Genomic DNA, 26,589 nt, shown 5'->3' with positions numbered 1-26,589 from the left:
TGATTGGCCACATTTGAAGCCACGCCCCAGCGTCGAAGCCTGCGGTAACTCGGAGTTCCGACGCCCGCGCCAGCCTAGGGACTCTCGGCTTCCTATTGGGCCACCAGTTTCCAATCGGAAGGGTTTCTCAACCTCAGTCTTCCGGCGGCGCAGGCTATTGGCGGACAGGATGGGGGCGGGCCCTGAGGTCGCTGCCGGCCCCGCCTCGGGGTAAGGTGAGGACCTGCAGGAGAACCCCGAGACCGAGCGGTTTTGCGTGGACCCTGGCTTCTCTCCCCGTCTCCGCGGGTGAGTCTGCGCGAGACCCCGCGCCGTCTCCCAGCACTCGCCCAAGTGCGCTTGCGCAGCAACAGCCACCTGCCGGTGTCCCCCTTCCCCGTTCTCCACGCCTTTTCCCTTTCCCTCCCCCGCCCTGCCCTGCTTCCCCTCCGACTCCCTAGGCCCTTTCGCGGGGTCTCCCCAGTCCCGATCCTTCCCCCACCCCGTCCCCACCCCCCAGGACACTGGCGCCTCAGCCGCAAGGCCAAGGCCTGTGTCTCCGCGAGTCGCGATGTGCGTCCTTTCAGAGCCTGTGGGCCTCCCTGCCCTCAGTGTCCTCCGTTTCCTCCACACAGGCCCCCACCTCCTGCAGAATGACGCTGGACGTGGGACCGGAGGATGAGCTGCCCGACTGGGCCGCGGCCAAGGAGTTTTACCAGAAGTACGATCCTAAGGACGTCATTGGCAGGTGAGGCCACGACCAGGGAAACGGAGGTCCGGAGACGTTGGGTCCCAGACAGGATAGTGCTAAGTGGTAAAGGTCAGCGGTTAGTGGGGGAACATTTGGACCATAGATTCTTATTCTGGGTCAACCCCCGTTTTTTCACAAGTTCGTTCATTGACGTGCTCTACAAACGTAGTTAAGTACCTGCCCTGTGCCAGACAAAGCTAAACAGGAGTTGGGTAGAAGAGATGCTTATGCCCTGGAAGTACTCCAAGTGAGGTGACTGAAAGAGACCCACGAATATCAAAAAGTACCAGGCTGTGTAGAAAGTGCTTATGGGAGGGGCGGGTCTCAGAAAACCACAGCTTCCCAGAAGAGGTGAGACCCAGAGGAGGAATTCAGCCTGCAGAGAAAAAGGAAGGCCTGTAGTGGCAGGTACGTTTATTCATCAAAGGTTTCCTGAGCACATGCAGTACGCTGGGTGAACGGTGCTAGACACTGGGGGATACAAGACCCCCAAGGTTTCTGTTCTCCTGGAAATTATGTTCTAGTGATAGAGAGGCGCTAAACACGAAAACAAGATAAAGGTCAACGTAAGCGCTATGGAGAAAATGAACAGGGACAGAATGAGTAACTAATGCAGCTGAGACCTGAAGGATGTGAATGAACAGAGCATGAACTGAGGCAGGATACGAGGTGGGACAGTTAAGTTCGTGAACTCATCCTAGAAACAGTGCTACACACCTCATGGCTGAATATCACTAGGGTCACCCCCAAAGTGCTCCCCTTGGGAAGCTATACACAGATGCCTGAGCCTAGTCCACCCTTCAAAGCCATTTTGGAACTCTTTTTCTGGAATGGCCATCAGAGCTGTCGTCGTATTACCCTTGATGTCCTGAGTGTCATCAAAAAATCTTCCTTTCAATATTTCCTTTACCTTCAGGTAAAGAAAGAAGTCATTGGGGGCCAGATCAGGTGAGTAGGGAGGGTGTTCTGATACAGTTATTTGTTTACTGGCTAAAAACTCCCTCACGAACAGTGCTGTGTGAGCTGGTGCATGGTTGTGATGCAAGAGCCATGAATTGTTGGCGAAAAGTTCAGGTCATCTAACTTCTTCACGCAACCTTTTCAGCACTTCCAAATAGTAAACTTGGTTAACTGTTTGCCCAATTGGCACAAATTCATAATGAATAATCCCTCTGATATCAAAAAAAGTTAGCATCGTTGCCACAAGTTCACGAACTTAATTGTCAGACCCTGTATGTTCCGGGCAGTGGGGACAGCAAATGTATAAGGCTCAGGTAGGAAAGGCCTATTCAGGATTGAAAGAGCACAGTGGCTAGAAGTGGGAAAAGAAGGAGGAAATTAAATTGGAGAGGTAAGTAGAGGTTAGGTTATATAAGGCCTTAGGCCACGATAGGAATTTAAATTTCATTTAAGTGAAAGTGGTCATTTCAAGCAAAGTAGTGACATGATCTGTTTCTGTGATTTGTAGGCTAGGAACTTAACCTTTCCATGCCCCGGTTTCTCCATTGTCATTGGGAATAAAAATAGATCCTACTTTGGGAGGTTGTGGTCAGGATGGAAAGAGTTAACATGATACTCTTAGCACACTTCCTGGCACATGGTAAAGTGCTCAATATAGATGTGTTATTACAGTTAAAAGAGAACCTTCTGGCTCTTATGTAGAGAATGGGTAGGAGCGGGCAAGCATGGAAGCACAGAGACCAGTTCGGAAGCTACTGATTCATCGAGACAAGTGACAGTGATGGTTGAAGACTGGAGTGGTGGTGGCAGAGATAGAGAAAAGTGGATAGATTTAGGTGGTGGTTTGAAGAAGACTTGATACAGTTTCCCGAAGGATTGGATATGAACCATGAGGGAAGGGGAAGAAAACAAGAATAAGTTCTAAGGTTTGGAGTCGAGCACTTGGTGTACCGTTGACTGAAATGGAGAAGACTGAGAACCCTCTACCAGGGAAGGGAGGGTTCCTGGAGGCGAGGAAAAACCCGTAGGGAAGAACAGTGGTTCCCCTGCCAATGGGGGATCGTACTGTAGGGAGGGGCGAGCAAGCGAGCCCAGAGTTCAGTTTGGAAATGTCAAGTTTGAGATGCACTGTGGGCCTGTGAGTCTGGAACTCAAGGAGAGAGTTTGGCTAGAGCTATCAATTTGGGAGGCCTCCGCATAGGCTGCAGTTGGCAACAGAACGTAGACAGAATCATCCTGAGGGGGATGGAGGAGGAGGAAACAGCAAGGGAGGCTAAGGCGATGCTGTCTGTGAGTCAGAAAGGACCACAGGAAGAATGGGCTTCTGGAAGGTTGGCATGGTCTGCTACAACATATGCTACTGGGCCCAGGAAAGCGGAGTGGAGTGTGTCCATTAGATTTGTTTTAGACACCACATGGAGACGTCAAAAGGCCAATGGAACGAGGAATTCTGGAGAGAAGTGAAGGCTCAGGACGGTGTAGCCGGAGTCTTTTATGCATCGTTGATATTTGAAGCCCCTGGGACTGGATGGAGGTCGCCCGGGTTTCTGTACCAGGGAAGGGAGGGTTCCTGGAGGCGAGGAAAAACCCGTAGGGAAGTACAGTGGTTCCCCTGCCAACGGGCACAGAAAGCCCAGTTTGGGAAAAGGCAGAACAGAGGATAGGAGCCTTGTCATCTCGTTCAAAGATTAGCATCGTCCTTTGTCTCCTCTACCTTTTCTGTTTTTTTGTTTTCTGCACAGTAAACTACCTGCACACTCTCCCTAAATTACTTTTCCCAGAGTACCAGTTTCTTCATGTATAAAGGCCGGGAGCTTTAAAAGAGCTTGGCACATTCTAGAAATTGGTGATAAGTTCTAAGTCACTGAAACAAAGGTGGAATAGCAGGGTGATAGCCAGAGACGAGGCTGAAAAGACACTGAGACCATTTGGTGAAGACCTTGAATGACAGGTGAAGGAGCTGGATTTGATTTTTATCTTGTAGGTAGTAGGGAGGCAGTGCAGAGAAAGGACAAGACTTTTGAGTGCATTCCACAACTACACGGTTGAAAGTATTAGGTATCATTTAAAAAGAGGGCTCTCGGTGTCCTGCAGAGGGATGAGGGAACACTTAGAACCTCGCAGAATTTAAGCTGGAAAGTTCTTACGCAGTGAATGACATGATTGGCACTGTTTTAAGCAGCTAATTCTAGAAGGAGTGTGGCAGATGGGGAGCACGGGCTGAGTCTGGCCGCAGGAAGAGCAGTAGGGAAGCTGTTGTGGTTGTGGGATGGGGAACGGATTTGAGAGAGCCACAGAATGGACAGGCCTGGTCGGGTGTGGTAGCTTGTGAAGCAGAGGGAGAAGCCAGCGATGGCTGCAGGGTTTCTAGTTTGGGAGTCTGACTGAATAGCATTGTCAGTGATTGAGCCCAGGAATGTGGATGAAGGAGCTATTCTAGTTTCGGGGGAAGATGAGGTGTTCAGGGGTCACAGTGGATGTGAGATGTCTCTAGGACCCTGGGGAAGCCATCTTCAGTTAAGATGTGTTGGCCTGACCCTCCAGGGAGACATCTGGGCATGAAGGCTGAGGTCATGGAAGTGGATAAGATTACTGAGGGAGGGTGTGTATGGCCTGAGAACAGGCCCAAGGACGGGGTCCTGGGGGAGTCTTCACATTAAGGGGACGGAGGGTGGCAGAGCACAAGGCACTGGTGTGTTATCAGTAAAAAGAGTTTGGACTCTGAGTCTGAAGACCTGGCTTGCCCACCCAGGTGGCCATGCTCCATAGCAGAAAGAGTGAGTGAGAGTGAGTGCTCTTACGGATGAAACACCGTTGGGGCCCTTCCTGCTGGAGAATTCCCAAAGAATTGGTGAGGTAGCAGGGATTCGTAGCTGGATGGCTTCCCGTGGTCTTTGAATCCCCTGGAATGGTAACAGATGTTGTGTGTATGTGGCCGAGGTCTCCAGCTTTCAGCAGTTTCTCAGGTTCATTAAAAGATAAGCAATAATTCAACGAGGGCCTCCGACTCAGATGCTCTCGGTGGTTGGGGAGTCAATTAAACTGAAGTAGCTGTAAGACAGTAGGAAGTGGTGAGCATGTGGCAGCTGGAGGGGTCTTGTCCCGCCTGAGAGCTATGGATGCAGATTTGTGCAGAACATCGCACTGACCGAAATATAACAGATCTGTGGTCTGCATTTGGCCAGAGGGTCAATAAGTTGCATCCCTTGAGTGAACCGGATGTGGTGACAGGCATTGCAAGCAGGGTTATGTAAGAGCAGGAGGCCACAGCGCACAGCAGCAGGGCCGTGAATGGCAGCCAGAGACCCGGGAGGAAATGGGGTGTGAGCCCAGATGGTGCAGAGATCTGCGCCTTCGCCTGAGGAGTGTGTAGGCTCGTAGGGCGTTGGTGACACGGCCCAAGCAAGGAAACGCCTATCTGGGACTTCGTCTTTACAAGCCAGGTGGGCTTTCCTGGCTCTGCCTCACGAATGCCTTCTCGGCATCCCTCCAAGATGCTGTTGGTTGCATTTCAGAGCTGGCGAAGTGGAACCCCAGAGGCTTATTATGTCAGTGGGTCACCAAGCGGTTAATTAATGGCAAGTTGGGGCCTAAACCCAGGTCTCCTAAGTCTCAGCTTTGGTCTTCTAGTCAGTGGCTCCGTATTTATTTGGAGCCTCCTACACTTGAGGTCATTCATGTAGGGGAGGTTTGGGGTTTGGGACTTTGGGTTAATCAGGGAAGTGGGGGTCAAATTGGGAGGGAGCCTTAGATCGTTTCCTGCCACTTTCTCCTTGTGGGTTTCAGAGCAGGGAGCAGCTTCTGGGACTCAGTGTGGAACAGCCTTGCCTAGGATCAGCCCTGGGCAGATTGAGTCTAGGACCCTGCCTGCCTTCTCGGGGGCTCTGTGTCACCCCGTGCTGGTGCCCAGGTGGCTTGCTCAGGCTACTGTGAAGCTGCGTAGGCCAGGAGGAGCTGCTCGGGAGGCCGCCATGACCAGAGGGGTCATTCGTCCGGTGCTGCGTGGGTGGACTCTGCACTCTCATGGGGCAAGGAGAGCAGGAGCCCTGACCGCGCTCTCTGGCTCTGGCAGAGGAGTGAGCTCTGTGGTCCGGCGATGCGTTCACCGAGCCACTGGCCATGAGTTTGCCGTGAAGATCATGGAGGTGACAACCGAGCGGCTGAGTCCTGAGCAGCTGGAGGAGGTGCGGGAAGCCACGCGGCGGGAGACGCACATCCTTCGCCAGGTCGCTGGCCACCCCCACATCAGTGAGGCCACCTTCCCCGCCGCCCCCCGCACCCCCCCTCGGCGTGGCCAGCCTTTGGGTCCCCGCTGCCTCCTGTGGTTCTCCTTCCTCCCCAGTAACAGCCGCTGCTCCCTGAGGGTGGAAGCCCCTTGAAGCACACGGTCACTTTCCATCTCTTGTCTCTGCCCTTCTGCCTCTTTCCGCAGTCACGCTCATCGATTCCTACGAGTCTTCTAGTTTCATGTTCCTCGTGTTTGACCTGTGAGTATTCCCGGCCCCGTCTCAGAAGCCTCGTCCTCACCTCCATGCATGGCCCAGCCTTACAGTGCAGTGGGCGGGCCGAGACCCACCTGCCAACCCTCCTCTGCTCCAGCCAGGGCCTGCCCGCCACCCCCTGGCCTCGGTGCCCGGATTGAGGCAAGTTCAGGTCCAATCAGTGAAGTACAAAGAGTCCTCAGGACCCAAGGGCCACTGTCCCAGCCCTCCATGGTTAAAGGTGCGCGGGTGTAAGAGGGGTGTCTGCCCGGGAGCTGACCACGTGTGAACCAGACTCTCACTCACCAACCTCATTGTTTAACACCTTCTACTGGTGTCTGTCTCTGCCTGTCAGTGCTTTTTCTGGTCAGTCTGAATCTGACTGTCAGATGTCACACAATAGAATGCAAACCAGTTGCAAAGGCACTTCAAAGGGGAATGGTTTGAATACCAAATATTAAAGAGAGGCCCTTGGAAAAAATTCACAAGGTCTTCATACAGAAATGGCCCTCCGCAGAAATCCAAGGGCAGGTAGGAAGCGTCTGTTTTACCGTCATGCAACTTTGCAGATCAGTGGTAACTGTCCAAAACAATACTTGATGTGTTTGTCATATTTCAAGGTTTGACGCAGAGTTGCAATTATAACCTCCATTTTTAAAGAGAAGACAAAATAAGTAAAACTCAAAATAAAGTCCTATTCAACGTTTTTGCCACCATTAACTGAAATTTTGGTCAGTGGTATAAATAGATCCACTTTAAAAGGCCCTTCTTGAACGTCAGAAAACAAGGATCTCTTGTAAGTTATTGGCACAGGAAGGCACTTATTCTTACCCAAATAGCCCCCCTAATGGCACAGCGCCTGGTTCCGCTGCCAGCCCACCAGGCCACGCTGCCCAGCACACAGCTCATTTTGGGGTGCTGTCTCAGACCCTCTAGTTTGTCCTCTACAGTGTTTTCTGTGGGCACCAGCTTATTTCTCAGCCCCCACTGTGAGGGGCCCCCACCTGCCAACCAACCATTCCATCCCTCAGGATGCGGAAGGGAGAGCTGTTTGACTACCTCACAGAGAAGGTGGCCCTCTCCGAAAAGGAAACCAGGTAATGACTGAGCCTGCAGCCCCTGGGGTGAGCAGGAGTGGGGGGCGGGGCGGGGACAAGCAGAGGAGACTGCGCCCCCCACCTGCCCCTACCCCAGGTCCATCATGAGGTCTCTGCTGGAAGCAGTGAGCTTTCTTCACGCCAACAACATTGTGCACCGAGACCTGAAGCCCGAGAATATTCTCCTAGATGACAATATGCAGATCCGACTTTCAGACTTTGGGTTCTCCTGCCACTTGGAACCTGGCGAGAAGCTCCGAGGTGAGGGGACCTGGGCCTGAGGCTGGTGGCTGCGTCTGAGCCCTGAGTCCTGTGTACTGAGGAGGGGAGTCGCTGAGCACGGGGCTCGTGTCCTCTGGGGACAAAGCCTGATGTGCAGCGCAGAGTGGGTGTCTTTCCCCAGGGACGATGGAGACAGATGGGTAAACAGGTAAGAGGCACACAAAGGGGCTAGAGGCCACGCAGGAGGACGCCAGGAGGAACGAGCTCCTGATTTAGCTGGAGGGACCCACCGAGCAGAGGCTCCGGAGCTGGTTCTTGGGAGGCTGGGTCTGTCCCAGGAGGGAAGAAAGGGAGAGGCATATAGCAGGGTTTCGGGGGGTGAGCTGCAGTTTCGGGGTCTGGCGGAGACAGAGGGCACTGCTCACCTGGGAAGCTGGGATGTAGGCTCAACCCATGTTAGTATTTTTTCGTGAGGGAAATATTTCTGGTGCAAATGGGGAAGGAAAGTTCAACTGCAGGAGCCCTCCAAGTGTTAACTGTGCTGCCTTCTCTCGCTCACCGGCTTGGCACTGGACTTCCCCTCGCCGACATTTACTGGCCACTTAGTGTGAGCGAGGCCCCACACTGCATCTTGTCTATATGGCTTAGTTTTCTAGATCCTCTCAGCAGCTCTTTGAAATCGATGGTATTGGTGTCCCCATTTCATAGGTGTATGGTGACTGGCCAAGGTCACGGGGCTGGGACTTGAACTCGGGCAGTCTGACTCCAGAGCTCATGCTTTTCAGCTGTGATGTTTCCCTCTAGGCTCCCACAGACTAGCGTCCCCGTTCTGGAATCACATTGCCTCCCTCCTCTGTCCTCTCCCTGGGCTTGGGAAATTCAGGTTTCCCTTAAAAGCTCTAGGTCAGCTCAGATCCCCTGAGTTCTGTTCTTTGCCCGGTTCCTGGCACACGTCTTCCGCTGTTGTTTCTTATTTGCTTCCTGGTAGACGTGAGTTTGGTGAGGGCACACCTAACTCCCCCAGGGCCAGTGTGCTCCTTGGTATGTGGTACGCGGTAAATCCTTCGTGTAGAATGAATTCCTAGGATAGTCATTTTCAGTCTCGGCTGTTAGATCTCCTGGCAGTGTGCCACGCAGGGCTGTTGGAAATCGCTGGGGTGGGAGAAGTGTGCCTGAAGTGGCAGAAGGAACTGACAGTACAGGTTTGGATTGAGTTGTGGGGGCTCCGCTGTAGGAGATGCTTTCATCCTGAGGCTGCAGTGGGAGCCAGGGAAGGGCTCTGAATGGGGACTCACCCATGTGTGCTCAGGGGGATCCCACATGCCCACTCATCCCCCACTGGCTTCCCCTTACTCTGCTAACCAGAGTGAATTCTGGGAGGAGTAGGCGTGGGCAGGAAGGAATGCAGGGAAGATACATGTGTGTGATGTATGTGAAAACGTGGTGGCGTGTTGTGTGAGGACGGGGGTGTCGGCTTGGCCCAGAGGGTTGGAGGAGGCGAGGAACACAGCGGAAAGTCAGCTGTTCCCAAGCAGGCGTTCAGCAGGGTCAGGGTCTAGTCCTGGGACTCGGCGGGGGCTGGTGACATGCCACCCACCCCAGCCCTCTCTCCCCAGAGCTGTGTGGGACCCCAGGGTACCTAGCGCCAGAGATCCTTAAATGCTCCATGGATGAAACGCACCCGGGCTACGGCAAGGAGGTCGACCTGTGAGTTGTGGTGCCCCCGCCCTCCTGTGCGTGCTTCAGCCCCGCGTCCTGCCTGACCGTGTGTCTTTCCCAGCTGGGCCTGCGGGGTGATCCTGTTCACGCTCCTGGCCGGCTCGCCGCCCTTCTGGCACCGGCGTCAGATTCTGATGTTACGCATGGTCATGGAGGGCCGCTACCAGTTCGGCTCCCCCGAGTGGGACGACCGTTCCGACACCGTCAAGGACCTGGTGAGCTGGCGCCTCGGGGTGGGGGCGGAGGCCCGCGGGCTGCCGCTCACGCCCTGGCATCCCCCCAGATCTCGAGGCTGCTGCACGTGGATCCCGCGGGGCGCCTGACGGCCGAGCAAGCCCTGCGGCACCCCTTCTTCGAGCGCTGCGAAGGCAGCCAGCCCTGGAGCCTCAGCCCCCGGCAGCGCTTCCGGGTAGGTCCGAGAGCCCGGGGCCGCGCTGCTGCCCCGTCACCTGTGTCCCGTGGCGGGTGCTGCCCTACAGCGCGCTGTCCCCTCCCAGGTGGCCGTGTGGACAGTGCTGGCGGCCGGGCGCGTGGCCGTAAGCTCCCACCGGGCTCGGCCGCTGACCAGGAGCGCGCTGGTGAGGGATCCCTACGCGCTGCGGCCAGTGCGGCGCCTGATCGACAGCTGTGCCTTCCGGCTCTACGGGCACTGGGTGAAGAAGGGCGAGCAGCAGAACCGGGCAGCCCTCTTCCAGCACCGGCCCCCTGGGCCGTTCCCCAGCATGGGCCCTGAAGAGGAGGGGGACTCAGCCGCCATCCCCGAGGAGGAGGCCCTGCTGGTGCTGGGCTAGCGCCTCAGGCCTGGGGGATCCCGGAAGCAGGACTCGCCAGGAGCAGGATTTGTATCATTCCGCCCACTGTGGGCTCTGGCCATGCCCGCCACCGACCATATTGTCATAATGACCAACCCGGTACCCCACCCCCGCTCGCCAGGGCTTCGCGATCAGAGCTGGGGTGGAAGGGAGCCACTCAGCACGCCACGCCTGGTCGTCTTAGTGCTGCGTATGCAATAAAAGCTGTTACACGCCCGGGAGAGCCGGTGCCCTGCGTCTGGTGTCCGGCCTGGCCAGGGAAGCCCAGTGGTGCTCAGAAGGGAGGACGGGGACGAGGCCGCTGTGGCCAAGCCTTTATTGGGGAAGCACTGGGAGTCACTTGGCCTTGCCCCTGCCTTTGCCTGGAGGTGGCCGGAAGGGCTGCTCCAGTGCGGTCAGCTTGCTGTTGAGCCTCTGCTCACTGGCCTTGAGCCGCTCCTCTACCAGCTGCTGGAGCTGCCCCAGCTCCTTGTTCAGCTGGCGTTTGATGTAGGCACCGAGGATGGAGACCTGGCCTGCAGGGCAGGGAAGGAGGAGCAGGTCAGGGGAGGTGCTGCCTGGGGCTGAAGGACACCCTGAGCTGGGCAAACACAACTTCCAAGGCACCCCTGGGGGCTACCCCAGTGGAAGTGTTGGCTCAGTTCAGGAAATGTCAGCCAGCCCTTCTGAGAGAGGTGGGCAGAACGGCTGTGCCCACCTATGTTGGCATTGCTGCTTAGCAGCTGTGTGACCTTAGGCAGGTGATTTAACCTTTCCATGCCTTACTTTCCTCCCGTGTAAGATGTGGATGGTGACAGCACCTGGCATCTAGGATTGAGGGAGGATGAAATGGTTAATATGTGTAAAATGGTTAATAAGACGGCTTCCCTGGGACGTAGTGTTGCCAGCTAACGTGCTGGCTGTTACTGTTGTCAGTTCCGGGGCTCCTGCCTCACCCCGAGCAGCTGTGCTTTTATCTGTTTGTCATCCTGGACTTCTGCATGAGGAATCATTTGCAGAAAGGACACCATGACAAAAACAGAAAGTCTGAAGTCCCGGTGTGGTCGAAACCCTTCGTGTTCCACCTGCCCGAGGTCAGAGGGGACCCTAGCCCCCCCGGTGCTCACTTGGCTCTGGCTCTGGCTCTGGCGTGACAGCTGTTTCTGGTCCCTCCTCCTGTTGGGTGACTGCCTGCTTCTCCGCCTCCTCGGCTCCTTCTTTCTCTGTAAGCCAGAAGCAGGAAGAGAGGTGAGGCTTCACCCAGGCCCAGCCCCGGACCCAGCCTTCTCCCCTACCTGTCTCCTCTGGCAAGAGCTGGGGTGCCTGCAGCCCCAGGTACGTCAAAGACAGATCCAGCCGCACCTGGGAAGAGGAAGAGGGCAGCTGCGGAGGGCATCTGTACAGAGGGAAGGGGGAATGAGGGCGGTCTCCGGGGCCCACGGCCCAGTACCTGGGGTGTGAAGACGTATTTATAGAGCTTGAAGTGACGGAAGTAAGTGTTAACCACATAGTCAGCTAGGGCCAGCAGCTGCTCCTCCTTAAAGAGGTCGATACTGAAAGGGGGGCGCTAGGGGAGGAACGGGGAGTTAGAGGACTTTGCTCCAAATCCCCGGCAGCCCAGGAGCATGGGAGCCCAGGTGGCCCTCAGAGGACGGGGAGGGTGACAAGCGTGAGACTGGGCTGAGCTAGTGGGGCAGAGGCAGGGTTCACGTCAGGGGAACTGACCCTGACTCCGTGGCAGAAAAGCACACTGGTGAAAGAGCGGTAGCATTCCTCCACGTTGCCCAAGGGGGTTGCTGGGAGGAAAAGCGACATGTGACGGTCAGTCCCTCGGATGAGCATTCATTCATTTCACACAACAGCTGCTGACTGAGCAGGAGCTTCAGAAGGGGACAAAGGGAGGTTTAAGAGCTGGCATGTTTCAGTGCGCTCTGCACATACTGAGTACCCACTAGCACTGTTCTGGGTACTGAACAAGACAGTCGGGTCCTGCCCGTAAGAGGCTCATATCCGAGGGGAGTGACACAGTGAACCAAGAAATACGTAATTCCAGCTCTTGGAAAGTATCCTGAAGAAAATCAGTGCTGGGGACAAAGGGGGAAAAGAAGAGCTGTTTTACCGAGAACTGTTGTGCATTTACATACATTTCTCAGAACCGTCTCACAAAGTTAGTGTTGTATCCGTATTTTAAAGATGGAATAACTGTGGTAGCTGCTAGTAACGGCAGAAGAGACCCAGGTGGTAACCCCCCTACTTCTGCTTCCCACGGTCGCTGTGCTGTGCAGCCTCCTCTTCCCTGGGCTCAAACCTCTGGTAGCTGCCTCCTCTCACCAGCACAGGCCTTGTGGAGATCCTGGAGCAGGGCACAAGCCGCTGACGTCTGCTCCAGGGAGAAGCTTTGCTGGCGGCAGAAGATGAGAGCGTAGGAGAAGAGGTCCAGGGTGATGGCGTCCCGCAGGCCCCGCTCGTGGCAGCCTAACCCCAACAGCTCGGCCAGCACCCTCAGGAGGGAGGGAGGAAGGAGCGAGTGGTAAGAGGAGCCCCCTTCCAGGCGTTGCTCACGCCCTCCCAATGCACCGGCCTTTCCCACGAGCAGGCCCCGCCCCCCTCCCCGCCCTCGTACTCTCTCATAGCCTCGGTGTTGTCCGTCTTCTCCAGCCTGTGCATGGAATGGATGTCCAGGTACTTCCTGTCACAGGGAAGAGGACAGAAGGTGTTGGTGTCCTTTATGCACTAGACGCATGGCAGGACTTGCTGGGTAGACGAGCCACTTCCTTCTCTGGGCCTCACTTTATCATCTATAAATACCAGGTGTGGCCTAAATGAACTCTTACGATCTTCTGCGATATAAAGCCTAGGTTAGGAAGCTTGAGTTCTTGTCTGTGCTGTCACTGCCTTGTTGTGACCTTGGGCAAGTCCCCCCCACCAACCACCGTGCGCCTTAGTGTCCCCACTGGACAGGACCCCAGAGTGGCTGTGCTACTCCAGCCACATCCTTAGGCTCCCTTCTTCCCACTCGCTCTTGGGCCTGGGGAGGCAGGATGGCCGGCTTCTGGTCACCTTGGGTAATGGCATCACGGGGCCTCGGTCTCATCTGTAAAGTGGGGATGCCCTAGCTGTTTGACAGGATTGTTGTGGGCGGGGGCCACTCAAGGAATAATGCAAGAGTGAAGTGGACCTTTCGCCCAAGGCTCTTCACACTCACCACATGCAGACCCGGGGTCGGGGCAGCGGAGGCTGCGGAGAGAGAGCGGATTGGACCCAGGACCCTGATCTCTGGCCAGTCGTGAATCTCCAGCGGGCGTGAGAACGCGCCACCTCGCCTTCTCATCTTAAGGGCTATGAACGAGCAACGCCGGCGGGCCCTAGGTCCTACTGTTAATGAGCATTTTAACAATCCGGTCACACACTCGCCTTTTAACCGAGGCAGCCCAGGAAACTTCTGGAACGTTAGTAAACAGGACGACGGGTGGCGGCCCGCCGGGGAGCCCTTTTCATAAACATTCATGAGCCACCACTCAGTCCCGCCCTCACCGGGAACAAGTTGGCTGCAGGATCGTCATCCGCTCTCACTGAGGCCGCGGTCCCCGACTCGGTCCGCACACCTGTTCCCACACGCGTGGCCGATTCCCCCACTGAGCTGAGATCATTCTCGGGATCCCGCCGTGGTTCGGAGGGCTGTAGCAGCTCCGACTGCATTCTCAGCCCCTGGAATAGGCTGGACTTCCGGCGGATCATTTGGCCACTGCTCCGTGCCGCAGGCTCGGCCCTGCCTCTTCGGGGTCCACCGGTTCTCCCGCAGAACTTCCAAGGCCTGACCCGCCTTCCGCGCTTCAGCCAATCGACGCTGCGGAGAGGTCGGGAGCAGCCAATCCGCGTGGGGGGGCGTCTCCTTCGGGCTCAACCGTGACCGTTGCTAAGGGGCTCGGGGAAGGAGAGCAAGTGCGATGCTCTCGCCAATCGGTGAGAAGAGAACGCGCGTGCGTAGTAAGTGGCTAACTGCGCCCTTGTGCCTCTCTTCAAAGTTGCCAATTGGAGAGGCAGGCGCTGTCATTCGGGGTGGGCGGTGGGAGTGTGGTGTCAGTTACCATGGGAACTGTCTACTGGCCAATCACCGAGAGCAAGAGGAGGTGTTCTGGAAGAAACCCAACCGGACCCGAAAGGCGGGACAAAGAGCGACCAATAGAAACAGGAAATGAAGTTCCGTGACATCCGGCGCTGCCTCTGGCGCCTGCGCGCTGTGCTGGGGAGCTCGGTGATGTCCGGTGAAGTCCAAGATGGCGGCGCTGGGTTGATCCTGCCGCCGGTGAGGGGCCTGGGGCTGGCGGGGGCGGGATTCAGCAGGTGTGTGCGGGGGAGGGCTGGGGCCGCGGAGCACGGGCCGCGTCCCCATCTCTGCTTTCTGTCCTCCGCAGGTGACGGAAGGGCCACCTCCGCCTGCCTGACGTCCCTCGGGAGCCCCTGCGCCTCTCCTTGCCGCCGCGGCCATGTCTGGGCCCGGCAACAAACGCGCCGCCGGCGACGGGGGCTCGGGGCCCCCGGAGAAGAAGTTGAGCCGCGAGGAGAAGACCACAACCACTCTCATAGAGCCCATTCGTCTTGGGGGCATCTCTTCCACGGTGCGTGGGCTCCTGCCCCAGCCGGCACGACCTGCCGGGGTCCCATCACCGTGCTCCGTCCAAATCCTTTCCCCGAGTTGAGCAGGATCAACTGTCCAAAACACTCTGTCGAAAGAAACCAAGGACACGACGCCTGCTTTCCGTTTACAGATAGGAAAACAGGCCCCTAGGACGTGTGTTTTGCCAGAGACTTAGGAAGAGGCAGAAGCGGGTGGCAGCCCTGCTCCCCGCCAGGACAGGATCTCTGGGCGTCTGAGCCTTTTTAACTCCTGTTTGGCAGTCAGTCTGGGGATAATCCCCTCTCCCACCCATGCCATTCGCGTCCCTTTGTCTCTCTGAGCTTGGTTTCTTGGGCCCTGTTGACGCGCCTTAGCTCCTTTGTTTCCTTGGCAGGAAGAAATGGACCTCAAGGTTCTGCAGTTCAAGAACAAGAAGCTAGCAGAGCGGTTGGAGCAACGGCAGGCGTGTGAGGATGAACTCCGAGAACGAATTGAGAAGCTGGAAAAGCGGCAGGCCACGGATGACGCCACACTTCTCATTGTCAATCGCTACTGGGCCCAGGTGGAGTCCCCTCTGCTTTCCAAGACCTGGCCCTGATCAGCTGTCTATCCTCAGACTCCTCTGCTGGGAACAGAGTGCTGTGCAGGGAAGCACCTGAGAGATTCATAACACTTCTGGTGCTTTTTCCTCTTCAGCTGGATGAAACTGTGGAAGCCCTTCTCCGACACCACGAGAACCAGGGGGAGCTGTCTTCAGGGACAGAGGTGGCTGGGACCCAGGAGGGGCCGACACGTGATGAGACCCCTCTCACCGAGCCAGGGACATCGGAACTGAGGGGTAGGGCCAGAGCCCTAGGCTCTCGGGAGCTTAATGAAGTTCCGGGGGAGGTCCTGAGAGGAGGGACTTGAATATTAGGCTCCGAAATCCGTGCGTCCCCTCCCACACGGGCACACAAAATTGATTTCGTGTTTGGGCAGCAGAGTGCAGTGGTAAGAACACAAGCTTTGGCGCCTGAGTGACATGGTTCATAGTGCAGATCGTGTTTTGACTCTCAGTTCAAAAAAGTATTAATGTTGAGTGTTGAGTACGTGCCTGGCGCTGGTCTAGACTCAGAAGAGACAGAGGTCCGCAAAAAGAAACACGATTCCTGCCTTCAGGGAGGAAGTCATTGTAAACCACAAATAAGAAGGAGAGGGGCCCCTGCACGGGAATTGGAGTGTGTGGTTCTAATTGAGATTGGGAAAGCCGAGAGGGCTTCCCTGAGGCAGAGATTGAGAGCTCTATGGCCTTGGGGAAATGACCTCCTTGATCTCGCTTGTTTCATTTTCAAGCTGGGGGTGACTGTTTTACAGAAATTGGTCATGTTGGTTTAGTGAGCCATGGAGTGTTGAGAAGCGCAGTCTGGAAACTGGTGCAGAGCAGTGGTAACTGCTGCTGTTACCCTCACGAAGGTCTGTCTGTCCCTCCCAGAGACCCTGCCAGTGCCGCTGCGGCCCCCGCTCAGCGAGCCTGCCTTGGCTTTTGTGGTGGCCTTGGGCGCCAGCAGCAGTGAGGAGGTGGAGCTGCAGCTGCAGGACCGGATGGAGTTCTCCAAGGCGGCGGTGTCCCGTGTGGTGGAGGCCTCAGACTGCCTGCAGCGCCGGGTGGAGGAGCTCTGCCAGCGAGTGTACAGCCGAGGTGGGTTCTCTGTGCCCCACCCAGAGCTGTCCATCACCCTTTGCGTCTCCGTGATGTCCCTCAGTGTCCCTAGTCCAGCAGCAGCCAGAATTCCCCAAGCAATAAGTCAGCCCTGTTCTGGGGAGGGGTTAGGTTGTAGATGGAGACTCTGGCCTTGATTCCTAAAGTTGGATTCTTAAAGAGATGGGGCGAGGAGTTGTGGATTCCAGTGGGGCCCCCCCCTTCTGGCTGGATATCTCTTGAGAGCGTTCTGCACAGACCTGGGTGGCCGTGGCTGGTCCACGGGCCTCGTAGCCAGTGCCCAGGCTGTGCAGACAGACAGGCTTCTCCCAGCCTTAGCTCTGTCATTCTACCCTGGGCATTCTGAGCAATTGGCTCTCCTCTCTGAGCTGGTTTCCTCCTTTGTACAGTGGGGATAAAGACTCCTGGCTTTGTCATGAGACATTGGCAAGACAGCTGGTGGATCACACCGGGCACATAGCTGACTCCGGAATGAGTTAGTACTTTTCCCCACTGCCCTGGACTTGACTCTTACCCGAGCCCTGCCTTCCCAGGGGACAGTGAGCCCCCCGGTGAGGCGGCTCGGGCACATACCCGAGAGCTGGGCCGTGAGAACCGGCGACTACAGGACTTGGCCACCCAGCTACAGGAGAAGCACCACCGAATCTCACTGGAGGTGGGACTTGGGTTTAGGCGATGGGATTAGAACCAGGGCAGGGTTTGGACCAGCTGGGCACCCAAGGATCTCAGGGAGCCAATTGCCTTCATCTAAGCACCTGCCCTCTGTTTGGTCCCCAGTATTCTGAGCTCCAGGATAAAGTGACATCAGCAGAGACCAAAGTGCTGGAGATGGAGACGACTGTCGAGGACCTGCAGTGGGACATTGAGAAGCTGCGCAAACGTGAGCAGAAGCTCAATAAGCACGTGGCGGAGGCCTTGGAGCAGGTGGGCTCGGCTGCCGTCCAGGGCAGGGCCAGGGCTGGGCACCGGGCTGGCGCCTCCCCTCCACGCTCACCCGTCTCTCCTCCCCACAGCTCAACTCTGGCTACTACGTGTCTGGGAGCTCATCGGGCTTCCAGGGGGGCCAGATCACACTCAGCATGCAGAAGGTCAGCACTGCCTCCCATCCCCTTCCTCTGCCCTTGGTATTCCCCGTAGAATGAAGGACAGACCTCCAGCTGTGGTCTTGGAGGCCCTTCCCTGCCACTTGAGCTGCTTTGTTTCATTCACACACAAATGTGTTTAGTAAGTAATTGCTGGACGTTCAGGGTCAGGCACTCTGCTAGGAAGCAAGCGTAGTGGAGAACAAAATAGACAGAAATCAAAGCCGTCGTGGAGCTTAGTTTCTAGTTAGCGGATCTGGCAAGAGGCAAGTGAGACGTCTATTGGTTACAAGTAGCACAAAGGAAAAGCATAGGAAAGAGGTAAGTGGAAATAGGTTAGAGGCAACTGGACTTCTTAGCTGGGGGCTGAAGCAGAGGCTTGCTGAAGGTGCATTTAACCACTGTCTCATTCCTCATCCTGCCTTTGCTCTCTCACCTCTGGGCTGTTCCATATTTTCTTGGTGCCGTGGGGGTCACCGTGCCCTGTTTCCTTTGTGCTTCAGCTTCCAGGAAGGGCTCCCTGACTCTTGTCAGTTACAAGCCTAGTTCCCAGCACTGACCATGCAGTTTCGAATTTTCTCCCATTTGCCTGGGAACTCTTAGGAGCGTGCCTGGGTCGGGCTTGTCCCTGGGGCTTCAGAATGTGTCATTGCTACATGTAGGGGAGCCTGGGTGGACTCATGGTGGCGATGTAGGGGAAGCATGCCTCCTGGCCTGGCCCCCACAGCCCTTCCCGCCTTCCAGTTTGAGATGCTGAATGCGGAGTTGGAGGAAAACCAGGAATTGGCCAACAGCCGCATGGCAGAGCTGGAGAAGCTACAGGCCGAACTTCAGGGGGCTGTGCGGACCAATGAACGTCTCAAGGTGAGCTGCACTTGGGCGGGGAGGGCCTGAGCCCGTAATAGGGGCTGAGCCTGACCCCCTTGCTGCTCACTGCGGGGTGTCCCTGCCCGTAGGTGGCCCTGAGGAGCCTGCCAGAGGAGGTGGTGCGGGAGACGGGGGAGTACCGCATGCTTCAGGCCCAGTTCTCACTGCTGTACAACGAGTCTCTGCAAGTGAAGACGCAGCTGGACGAGGCCCGGGGGCTGCTGCTGGCCACCAAGAACTCCCACCTGCGACACATCGAGCACATGGAGGTGTGGCCCTGGGACGGGAGGCGGGGAGGATGCCAGGGTAAGGGCCAGACCCTTGGGTCAAGGCCAGGGGTCCCTGGAAATAAAGGCTGAAGCCCTAAGGCGTGAGGTGGGGGCCTGCCCAGGGCTGAGGGCTAGCGTGGATCCTTCCTGCCTCAACCCGCAGAGCGATGAGCTGGGGCTGCAGAAGAAGCTGCGCACGGAGGTCATCCAGCTGGAGGACACGCTGGCCCAGGTACGCAAGGAGTACGAGATGCTGCGCATCGAGTTTGAGCAGAACCTGGCGGCCAACGAGCAGGCAGGTATGTGGCAACGGCAGGTGGCGGGGGGCCTGGGGCTGCCGGGCCTGGTGTGGGCCCTGCTCACCCAGACGCAGGAGGCTGAGCCCTGGGGAAATACACCCTGCTGCCCGGCTCCAGGGCAGGCCTGGTGAGGGTCACAGCAGCTGAGGCGGATGACGGAGCTGGCTTGGTCAGGTCACGGGCTGTCAGCCCCCAGCCCCGGCTCTGCTGCTTGGGCCTTTCGCTGTCTCTCGGAGATATTGGTTCACTTTGCAAAGATTCAGTGACCACCACCTGTGAGCCACAGGTGTTCTGGACAGTGGGATATATACCAGTGAGGAAAACACGCAATGCCGCTGGCGTGGAGAGTGTTACGTGGGGAGCCAGGCCATAGAAAAGGAAAAATAACCTGCATGCTAGTGACAAATACAGCACGGAAAATAAAGCGGGGAGGGAAGATAGGAAGTGTCAGGAGAAAAAGTGTTGCGATTTGGGGTGGGGAGGCCAGAGAAGTGTGTGACCGAGAAGGTGACATTTGTGTAAAAGTCAAAAAGTGGATGACTTATTTTGTGAATGTTACAGTTACGTGCTTCTTTGAAGGAAATTTGTTAGAATTAAAGTCTGCATTAGCAGAAATAACGTAGACAGTGTTATGTCAGGTGACTTTGGGGTGACTTCCTTTCAAGTCTGTGTTATTTACTTAGACGAGCTCAGTCTCTGTAAGGTCTCAGTCTCTCCCGTCAGAATGGGCGCGACGGCTCTGGCCCCGCCGGCCGCCCCCCGAGGCCTCGGGCCGTGACAGGCCGTCTGACCTGCCGTCTGACCTGCGTCCCCACCCGCCCCAGGGCCCATCAACCGGGAGATGCGCCATCTCATCAGCAGCCTCCAGAACCACAACCACCAGCTGAAGGGGGATGCCCAGCGGTACAAGCGGAAGCTGCGGGAAGTGCAGGCCGAAATTGGCAAGGTGAGGAGGCTGCCCGGAAGGCCACGGCTGCGCCCCGGGAGCCCCTGGGAGCCCGGCCCCCTCAGCCCCGTCACCTCCTGTTCTCTGCAGCTCCGAGCCCAGGCCAGCGGCTCTGCCCACCCCATCCCCAGCCTGGGCCACCCAGAGGACTCCGGCCTCAGTGCTCCAGCCCCAGGGAAGGAAGAGGGTGGGCCAGGCCCCGTCAGTGTTCCTGACGGCAGGAAGGAGATGGCGTCCACGCCTGGCGCCGCCGTGACACCCTCGTCCGTGAAGAAGGAGGAGCCCGTGCCCCCTGAGGACGAAGCCCAGGCCCTCACCCCCGGGGCCCAGGGCCCCTCCTCCCGGGGCCGAGAACCCGAGGCCAGGCCCAAGCGGGAGCTTCGGGAGCGGGAGGGGCCCGGCCTGGGGCCCCCCTCCGTAGCCTCAGCGCTCTCGAGAGCTGATCGGGAGAAGGTCAAGGTCGAGGAGGTCAAGAGGAAGGAGTCGGAGCTGCTGAAGGGCCTCCGAGTGGAGCTCAAGTGAGGCCCCCGCCCTGGCCATCCCGGGCCCTGCGGGGGCCTGCAGCCTCCTCACGGGGCCTCCTCCTGTGCCCCCCCAGGAAGGCCCAGGAGAGTCAGAAGGAGATGAAGCTGCTGCTGGACATGTACAAGTCAGCGCCCAAGGAGCAGCGGGACAAGGTGCAGCTCATGGCGGCTGAACGCAAGGCCAAGGCCGAGGTGAGGGCAGCAGGGCCTGGCCGGGGCCGGGCGGGGGCGGGGGCGTGTGTGGACAGGCTGCCGGGGCCGGCAGGAGCGTGACACGCCAGCCCCCGTTGTGGTGCTGCAGGTGGACGAGCTGCGGAGCCGCATCCGGGAGCTGGAGGAGCGGGACCGGCGGGAGAGCAAGAAGATAGCTGACGAGGACGCCCTGCGACGCATCCGGCAGGCGGAGGAACAGATCGAACACCTGCAGCGCAAGCTGGGCGCCACCAAGCAGGTGTGGCCCTGGGCCCTGCACCCCACTGCGCTCTGCTCGGCCGTCTTTCCTGGGGTCCCCATGGCCACCTGCCCCTCTGTGCCTCCCCCTGCAGGAGGAGGAGGCTCTGCTGTCGGAGATGGACGTGACGGGCCAGGCTTTCGAGGACATGCAGGAGCAGAACGGGCGGCTGCTACAGCAGCTGCGGGAGAAGGACGACGCCAATTTCAAGCTGATGTCCGAGCGGATCAAGGCCAACCAGATTCACAAGCTGCTGCGAGAGGAGAAGGACGAGCTGGGCGAGCAGGTTCTCGGCCTCAAGGCGCAGGTGCGGTCGCCGGGCCTGCAGGGTGGGGCGGAGGGGCCGGTGCCCCCGGCGCTGACTCCCTCCGGTCCTCAGGTGGATGCCCAGCTGCTGACCGTGCAGAAGCTGGAGGAGAAGGAGCGGGCCTTGCAGGGCAGCCTCGGGGGTGTGGAGAAGGAGCTGACCCTGCGCAGCCAGGCGCTGGAGCTCAATAAGAGGAAGGTGAGGCCGGGCTGCGGCCGGGCGCCAACGCTTCCTGTGCTCACACCTGGCTCAGGACGTTCCTACCTGGTCGGATTGCAGCCTCTCAGTTGTCCTGCAAGGGTTTTGTTACTGTCCCCCTTCCAGAGCAAGGTCAGACCCACACCCTGACCCCTCTGTAACCAGTTGGCTGTACAAGGGGTGCTGACTCCCGCCCCGTCGTCGTAGTAACTTAAGAAACGTCTAGCTTTTGGTAAAGGCTTAAGATGAACACTGGTTTTGTCTTTCCCTGCCGGGCTTTTCTCTCCTGCTTCGTTCATTCATTCCTTCATGCATCCTTCATTCAGTCTCCCAGACAGATGTTCTTGCTCTGTATACCAGGCCCTGAACCAAGGGCTAAGGACACTGGGAACAACAGAGGACTAGTGAGCGTGGGGACTTCCAGTCTTGAGGGACAGATAGCAAGCCAGTAATCTGACAGATAAAATGATTTTATTACCTATCATGCTCAGTCTTACGAAGGAAACTAAGGTGCTGCGAAAGAAAAATAGGAAGAGACCTTGGAGCGGAGGCCTGAGGAGTTGTAGGAAACATGTGTGTGTGTGGGGGAGGCTGGGAGCAGAGGGAACGCCCCGAGATGGGAGAGCATGTGCAGGTGGGGAACTGATAATGTCCGCATAGTGGGGAGGGGAGCAGCCATCCTGGACCTGGTCCCCATAGCAGGAGGCCCTGGGATGCTGCACACGAGCTGTGGACGTGGCACCACGTGCCTGGCTCCCCCGGCTCAGGGGGTGGCACCCCGTCCCTCTCTCGCCCGCCTCAGGCTGTGGAAGCGGCCCAGCTGGCCGAAGACCTGAAGGTCCAGCTGGAGCACGTGCAAACGCGGCTGCGCGAGATCCAGCCCTGCCTGGCGGAGAGCCGGGCTGCTCGAGAGAAGGAGAGCTTCAACCTCAAGCGGGCTCAGGTTTGTGCGTGGGGGGCCGGCGGCGGGCAGGGCAGCCCAGCCCCTGCTGTGGTCTGGGCGGGCTGTGGGCTGCGGACCCTCGGCCTTAGCCTAGCCCCCCCGCTCCCCCACTTCAGGAGGACATCTCCCGGCTGCGGCGCAAGCTGGAGAAGCAGAGGAAGGTGGAGGTTTACGCAGATGCCGACGAAATCCTCCAGGAGGAGATCAAGGAGTACAAGGTGCGGCTGTGGGCCGAGCGCTGCCCCGTCAGTGGGGGCGTCTTAGGTGGGGGCTGGTGGACGTAGTGGGTAGTCTGGGGACCCCAGAAATAGGGGGTCCCCATTGTGGGGAATCAGACAGCTGATCGAGGACCATACACGCAGTGAGTGCCAGGCAGAGAGCCTGGCTAGGTGTGGCCAGGCGACAACCAGACCTGGGCTCAGCGCTCTGGAAACGGACAGTGTGCTAGAGGACGCAGCCCCCCAGTTCTCCCACCTGAGTAACGAGCAGCATGAGGACAGGCCAGGGGCTGTGGGAACTCAGGGGGGACCTTAACCCAGTCCTGCGGTTGGCAGGCTTCCGAAGGAATCGTGGAGGAGGAGTCAGAGCTGGCCATGGGGAATGGGGGCAAGGGGCTTCCTGCAGAGGGGAGGCCCCGAGCTGAGAACCGTGCTGGGGGACAGAATGTGGGTTCTGTGGCAGGCGGCAAGCCTGGGCCTGGGCAGCGTCAGGTCCTGAAGGGTGTGCTAAGGCAGGATGAGGTACTGGGCTTACCCAGTGGGCAGCGTGGACGTGTGAGAGGGTTTTAGACCCGAGAGTGACGTGGTCCGATTGGCTATTGGATTTGGGCGAGAGGCAGGGAACCTGTTCCGCTGGTGGAGTCAGGGCAGAACCTGAGAGGAGCTAGTCCAGGGTGTTAGAAACCAGTAGAGGGGCTCAGGGGGTAGTGTCCAGGGACAGGCTGGGTGCCGCGGAGGACGCCTGGCTCCTGTTTTGAGACAGTGGGTGGGTGATAAGCGGCACCTGGTGGGATTAGGAAGCCTGCTGAGGGCTGGGGGCTGGGGCGGCGTTCAGAGCGAGGGCCGCTGGGACTTGCTGCAGGCTGTCTGGTGTCGGAACGGCTTGGGGACGGGCTGTCAGCAGAGGGAGCGGAGGAGGCGGGAGTCTGTGGCAGGAGAAGGGACAGGGCTCCTCCTTCTCCCTTGGGGACCTCAGAGCTTAAACGAGCAGAGAAAGAGAAGCAGGAGAGGGACATGGAGTTGATGGGGGACAAGTTCAGGGAGACTGCGGTGGGGTGGGGGTGGGGGCTGTCAGCACCCAGAGGCAGGTGGACTGAGGGAGCGGCGCTACCCAGCCCCTTGGGTTTGGCGTCTTGGGGGGAATGGCTGTTCCCACTCAGTAACTGGAGCGAAGAGAGGGCGGAGGTGGGTCAGTAAATAATAAACCTTGGGAAGCACTTTGGCCTTGAGGGAGCAGAGGCCGCAGGAGGCGGCCCTGGGGAGAAGGGAAGGGTCTCTCGAGAAGGGCCAGACGGCGGAGCCTGTCGGATGCTGGGGTTCCAAGAATTCAGGAGGAAGGGGCGGGCGGCGGGCGGGTGGAGACGCCAGGCAGATAGCAGAGGCGGAATGCTGGCGAACGCTGACCTGAGGGCATCCCCGTCTGGAGTTGGAGTTGGCAGTGAGACCTGGGGGCCGGTGGCAGGTTTCAGGATGGGACTGGAGATTGGGGAGACCTCCAGGGACCCACAGCAGGATCTCTGGCAGCACCAGAGATGGGCCCAGTTGAGGGTGGACATAGTCTATTTCTCATGGCACTGCCATGCCCAGCTGAGTAGACAGTTGATTGAAAACAGGATTGGGGTTCTTCCAGAGGAGGTCAGAGTGGGAAGTGGTGAAGCCCTAGTGCAGAGCAGCCTAAGCTGAGCCTGTGGGTCCTTGGCCTTGAGAGGGACACGTGCCCACGGCCCAGTGCGGTCCGGTTAGGATCCACGTGTGCTGTGGAGCTTCGCGTGCGGCCTCTGAGTCTCGGCTTCCTCATGGCGGGGGCTCGTCCTCTCCTAGGGTTATGGCCAGAGTCAGGTGCTTTGCGCCCTGCGGTGGCTTCGCCCGGCCACCTGCCGTCAGCTTGGGGTCTGGGCACGGGCATGGTTGTGCCCGAGCTGACGCCTTTGCCTGGCCCAGGCGCGGCTGACCTGCCCCTGCTGTAACACCCGCAAGAAGGATGCTGTCCTTACCAAGTGCTTCCACGTGTTCTGCTTCGAGTGTGTGCGAGGCCGCTACGAGGCCCGCCAGAGGAAGTGCCCCAAGTGCAACTCGGCCTTTGGCGCCCACGACTTCCACCGCGTCTACATCAGCTGAATCTGTAACTCGGGGACTCTGGCACCTGTGGACCCTGGGGGCTGTGCCCCCAGCCCCGCCCCACCCCGCATCCAGTGGCCCCCACCCTGCGCTCTGTGGGCCCGGCCACTCCCCACCTAGTTTTTGGGGAGCCCCAGAGCACACTAGTGGGAGTGAGATCAGCCCAGCTCAGTCCCACCTTTCCCCTCAGTCAGAGCTGCAGCCCGGGGGCACCTGCCCTGCAGCAAAGGTCTGCTGTGCGACATGGGAGGGGCCCAGAACCTCCCACGGAGCTTCCTGGAAGCCGCTCCATCCCTTCTCCAGCTGTCTCTACAGGCCTGTCCCAGCCCATGGGGAAGTTCCCTGGGCTGTGACCTCGTGAAAGAGGAGGCTCGCCACCTGCTTACACACCCACTGAGGACCAGGGGTGGGCCAGGCCCCCAGACCTGTGCTCTGAACCCAGGGAGACCTTCACCCCCGGCCCCCCAGGCCTGGGCAGGGCTTCTCTCCCGTGGAGTTCTGTGGGCTCCTCGGTCTGGCTCTCGTGTGAAGGGCTGAAAGGGATACCCCCTGGGGGGGCAGGGGCAGCATCCTCTTCCTCTGGGAGGCTATGATCGCTGGTCACCTTGCCCGCTTTTTAGGAATGTGAATCAACCGTTTCTATTCGAATCAGGCCCTTCCTAATCTCTCCTCTCCCGAGCCCACTCCCCACCTCCTGCTTCCCAAGGTTGCAGTGGGTCCCCGCCCTGACCCTGCTTGCGTTCTGGTGGCCTTAGCTGCAGTGGAGGCAGGACTTCCCGGGAGGGGAAGGGACCGCCGGGCCGCTGGGCCAACTTCGGATCATTCCAGTAGAAGAGCTTCACCCAAGCCTGTGACTGAGCCTGTCTATACGACGCTTCTGGGTTCCCTGGCAACCCAACACCACGGGCTGCGAAGGCGGCCGCGCCGCGCGGTCCGGGAAGGTGGAGCTGCTGACAGGTGCAGGGCCCGTTCGGTCCCTGCCCCGGATGTGTAGGCTGTACGCTATGAATAAACGTCCAACCCTCAGCTGGTGTCCTGCCCTAAACGTGGGCCTGATTTAGCTACTGCACCTGGCCCGAGCCGACCCCTGCTGGCTGGCGTGGAACCTGGACCGCCTGCGCAGGTGAGAGACACCGCTCCTGCCAGTCCAGCTCCTAATGACTCGGTCCTAACGACTGTCGGATTCTGGCTTGGGCCGGTGGGCGGAGCGGTCTGCCGGGAGAACGTGACGCCGGCACTGGAGCCAGCCTGACCCCCCTCCCACTGCGTCCCAACAGACCCGCCAGTCCCCTGCGCGCAGGCACGCCACGCCCCCAGTCATTGGCTGTTGAGAGGCCGCGAGCTGCACCCTGGGACATGTAGTCCCTTATTGGTAACTGGGCACAAGGTCCTCAGAGAGGAGAGCCGGTTCCCCGCTGTGCTGGCCACGGGTGGGCCTGGACCCAGTCTGCGGGCCGTCCCTACCCCACGGCTTCACCCGCCCCGCCCGCGCGGACGGACAGATAGGGACGCCTCAGCGGGTGACTTCCTTCATTGCAATTTGCGTGGGCCGCTGACTATTCCCCTTGGGCAACCGAGTGTCGAGGGGCGTTTCTGGGTTCAGCGCGCCGTCGGGTCCCCAGAGAGGGCCGTTACCGAGGCTGTACTAGGGCTCACACTGGGGCCGGTGCTGACCCGAGTTGGTGGCGGAGCTGGCATTAGGCCCGCGGGCTTGGCTGCAGCCGCGTTTTCGCGCGGCCCCGCAGACTTGGTGGTGGCGCCCTCGCAGGGGCTCGCGACCTTGTCCGTCTTCGGCCCCCACCTGGCGCTCAGGATTTCGGGGGCGCCGCATCGGCTGGACCAGGTCGGACTGGAGACGGACACACGGGCTCCAGTGACATCCTGTGCCGGGCTGGCAGTGGTGGGCACGCTCAGCGAGGCACGGGCTGCGGCGGGCGATGGCATAGCCTCCAAGGCAGTGTGTGTGGCCCGGGGCAACGGTGGCAGGGCTGGTGGGAGAGCGCAGCATATTGCATCATAGAGAGGCGGCCGGGCTCTAAAAGGAGCCCGG

At 58.6% G+C, this 26,589-nt stretch overlaps 3 protein-coding genes across 4 annotated transcripts; 2 read left to right on the top strand and 1 right to left on the bottom strand.

Annotated features, from left to right (window-relative positions):
- The first annotated feature begins 151 nt into the window (after positions 1-151).
- PHKG2 (phosphorylase kinase catalytic subunit gamma 2) lies at positions 152-10,242 on the top strand. 2 transcript variants are annotated; one of them, XM_033101824.1, is made up of 10 exons: positions 152-288; positions 615-727; positions 5,763-5,938; positions 6,123-6,177; positions 7,203-7,268; positions 7,366-7,529; positions 9,107-9,197; positions 9,271-9,424; positions 9,493-9,618; positions 9,707-10,242. In XM_033101824.1, exons 2-10 carry the CDS (start codon positions 633-635, stop codon positions 9,998-10,000), a joined length of 1,221 nt encoding a protein of 406 aa, XP_032957715.1. In that variant the 5' UTR covers positions 152-288; positions 615-632; the 3' UTR covers positions 10,001-10,242. The 2 variants fall into 2 exon arrangements, with proteins under 2 accessions (XP_032957715.1, XP_032957717.1); XM_033101826.1 differs by lacking the exon at positions 5,763-5,938.
- A 78-nt stretch (positions 10,243-10,320) lies between these two features.
- CFAP119 (cilia and flagella associated protein 119) lies at positions 10,321-13,955 on the bottom strand. Its single transcript, XM_033101827.1, has 9 exons — positions 13,535-13,955; positions 13,206-13,237; positions 12,624-12,689; positions 12,332-12,501; positions 11,726-11,796; positions 11,451-11,567; positions 11,296-11,362; positions 11,128-11,223; positions 10,321-10,536 (listed from the first exon to the last, which is right to left on the bottom strand). Exons 1-9 carry the CDS (start codon positions 13,736-13,738, stop codon positions 10,358-10,360), a joined length of 1,002 nt encoding a protein of 333 aa, XP_032957718.1. The 5' UTR covers positions 13,739-13,955; the 3' UTR covers positions 10,321-10,357.
- Positions 13,956-14,167: 212 nt separating this feature from the next.
- RNF40 (ring finger protein 40) lies at positions 14,168-25,565 on the top strand. The gene is made up of 20 exons (XM_033101821.1): positions 14,168-14,306; positions 14,416-14,619; positions 15,013-15,180; positions 15,315-15,456; positions 16,090-16,296; positions 16,851-16,972; positions 17,095-17,241; positions 17,331-17,405; positions 18,144-18,263; positions 18,356-18,535; positions 18,699-18,834; positions 19,659-19,780; positions 19,871-20,298; positions 20,379-20,496; positions 20,606-20,755; positions 20,850-21,062; positions 21,135-21,260; positions 22,063-22,203; positions 22,320-22,421; positions 24,363-25,565. The coding sequence occupies exons 2-20, from the start codon at positions 14,488-14,490 to the stop codon at positions 24,537-24,539; spliced, it is 3,006 nt and encodes a 1,001-aa protein (XP_032957712.1). The 5' UTR covers positions 14,168-14,306; positions 14,416-14,487; the 3' UTR covers positions 24,540-25,565.
- Positions 25,566-26,589: the final 1,024 nt, after the last annotated feature.

The sequence above is a fragment of the Rhinolophus ferrumequinum genome (assembly GCF_004115265.2).
Source record: "Rhinolophus ferrumequinum isolate MPI-CBG mRhiFer1 chromosome 15 unlocalized genomic scaffold, mRhiFer1_v1.p scaffold_54_arrow_ctg1_1, whole genome shotgun sequence".
In the NCBI taxonomy this organism is placed as follows: domain Eukaryota; kingdom Metazoa; phylum Chordata; class Mammalia; order Chiroptera; family Rhinolophidae; genus Rhinolophus; species Rhinolophus ferrumequinum.
The sequence above is the reverse complement of the archived record's forward strand: the minus strand, read 5'-3'. Positions and strand labels throughout refer to the sequence as shown.

What these genes read in the sequence shown, in the direction of transcription:
- PHKG2 (XM_033101824.1), top strand. Translation starts at nt 633, where the DNA reads ATGACGCTGGACGTGGGACCGGAGGATGAGCTGCCCGACTGGGCCGCG. An exon ending in ATGTTCCTCGTGTTTGACCT is followed by an intron (nt 6,178 to 7,202) that starts GTGAGTATTCCC and finishes TCCATCCCTCAG; the next exon opens with GATGCGGAAGGGAGAGCTGT. An exon ending in CCGACACCGTCAAGGACCTG is followed by an intron (nt 9,425 to 9,492) that starts GTGAGCTGGCGC and finishes GCATCCCCCCAG; the next exon opens with ATCTCGAGGCTGCTGCACGT.
- CFAP119 (XM_033101827.1), bottom strand. Translation starts at nt 13,738, where the DNA reads ATGATCCGCCGGAAGTCCAGCCTATTCCAGGGGCTGAGAATGCAGTCG. An exon ending in AATACGTCTTCACACCCCAG is followed by an intron (nt 11,363 to 11,450) that starts GTACTGGGCCGT and finishes TCCTCTTCCCAG; the next exon opens with GTGCGGCTGGATCTGTCTTT. An exon ending in AGAGCCAGAGCCAGAGCCAA is followed by an intron (nt 10,537 to 11,127) that starts GTGAGCACCGGG and finishes CCTGCCCTGCAG; the next exon opens with GCCAGGTCTCCATCCTCGGT.
- RNF40 (XM_033101821.1), top strand. Translation starts at nt 14,488, where the DNA reads ATGTCTGGGCCCGGCAACAAACGCGCCGCCGGCGACGGGGGCTCGGGG. An exon ending in TTGGGGGCATCTCTTCCACG is followed by an intron (nt 14,620 to 15,012) that starts GTGCGTGGGCTC and finishes TTTCCTTGGCAG; the next exon opens with GAAGAAATGGACCTCAAGGT. An exon ending in TGGCGGAGGCCTTGGAGCAG is followed by an intron (nt 17,242 to 17,330) that starts GTGGGCTCGGCT and finishes TCCTCCCCACAG; the next exon opens with CTCAACTCTGGCTACTACGT.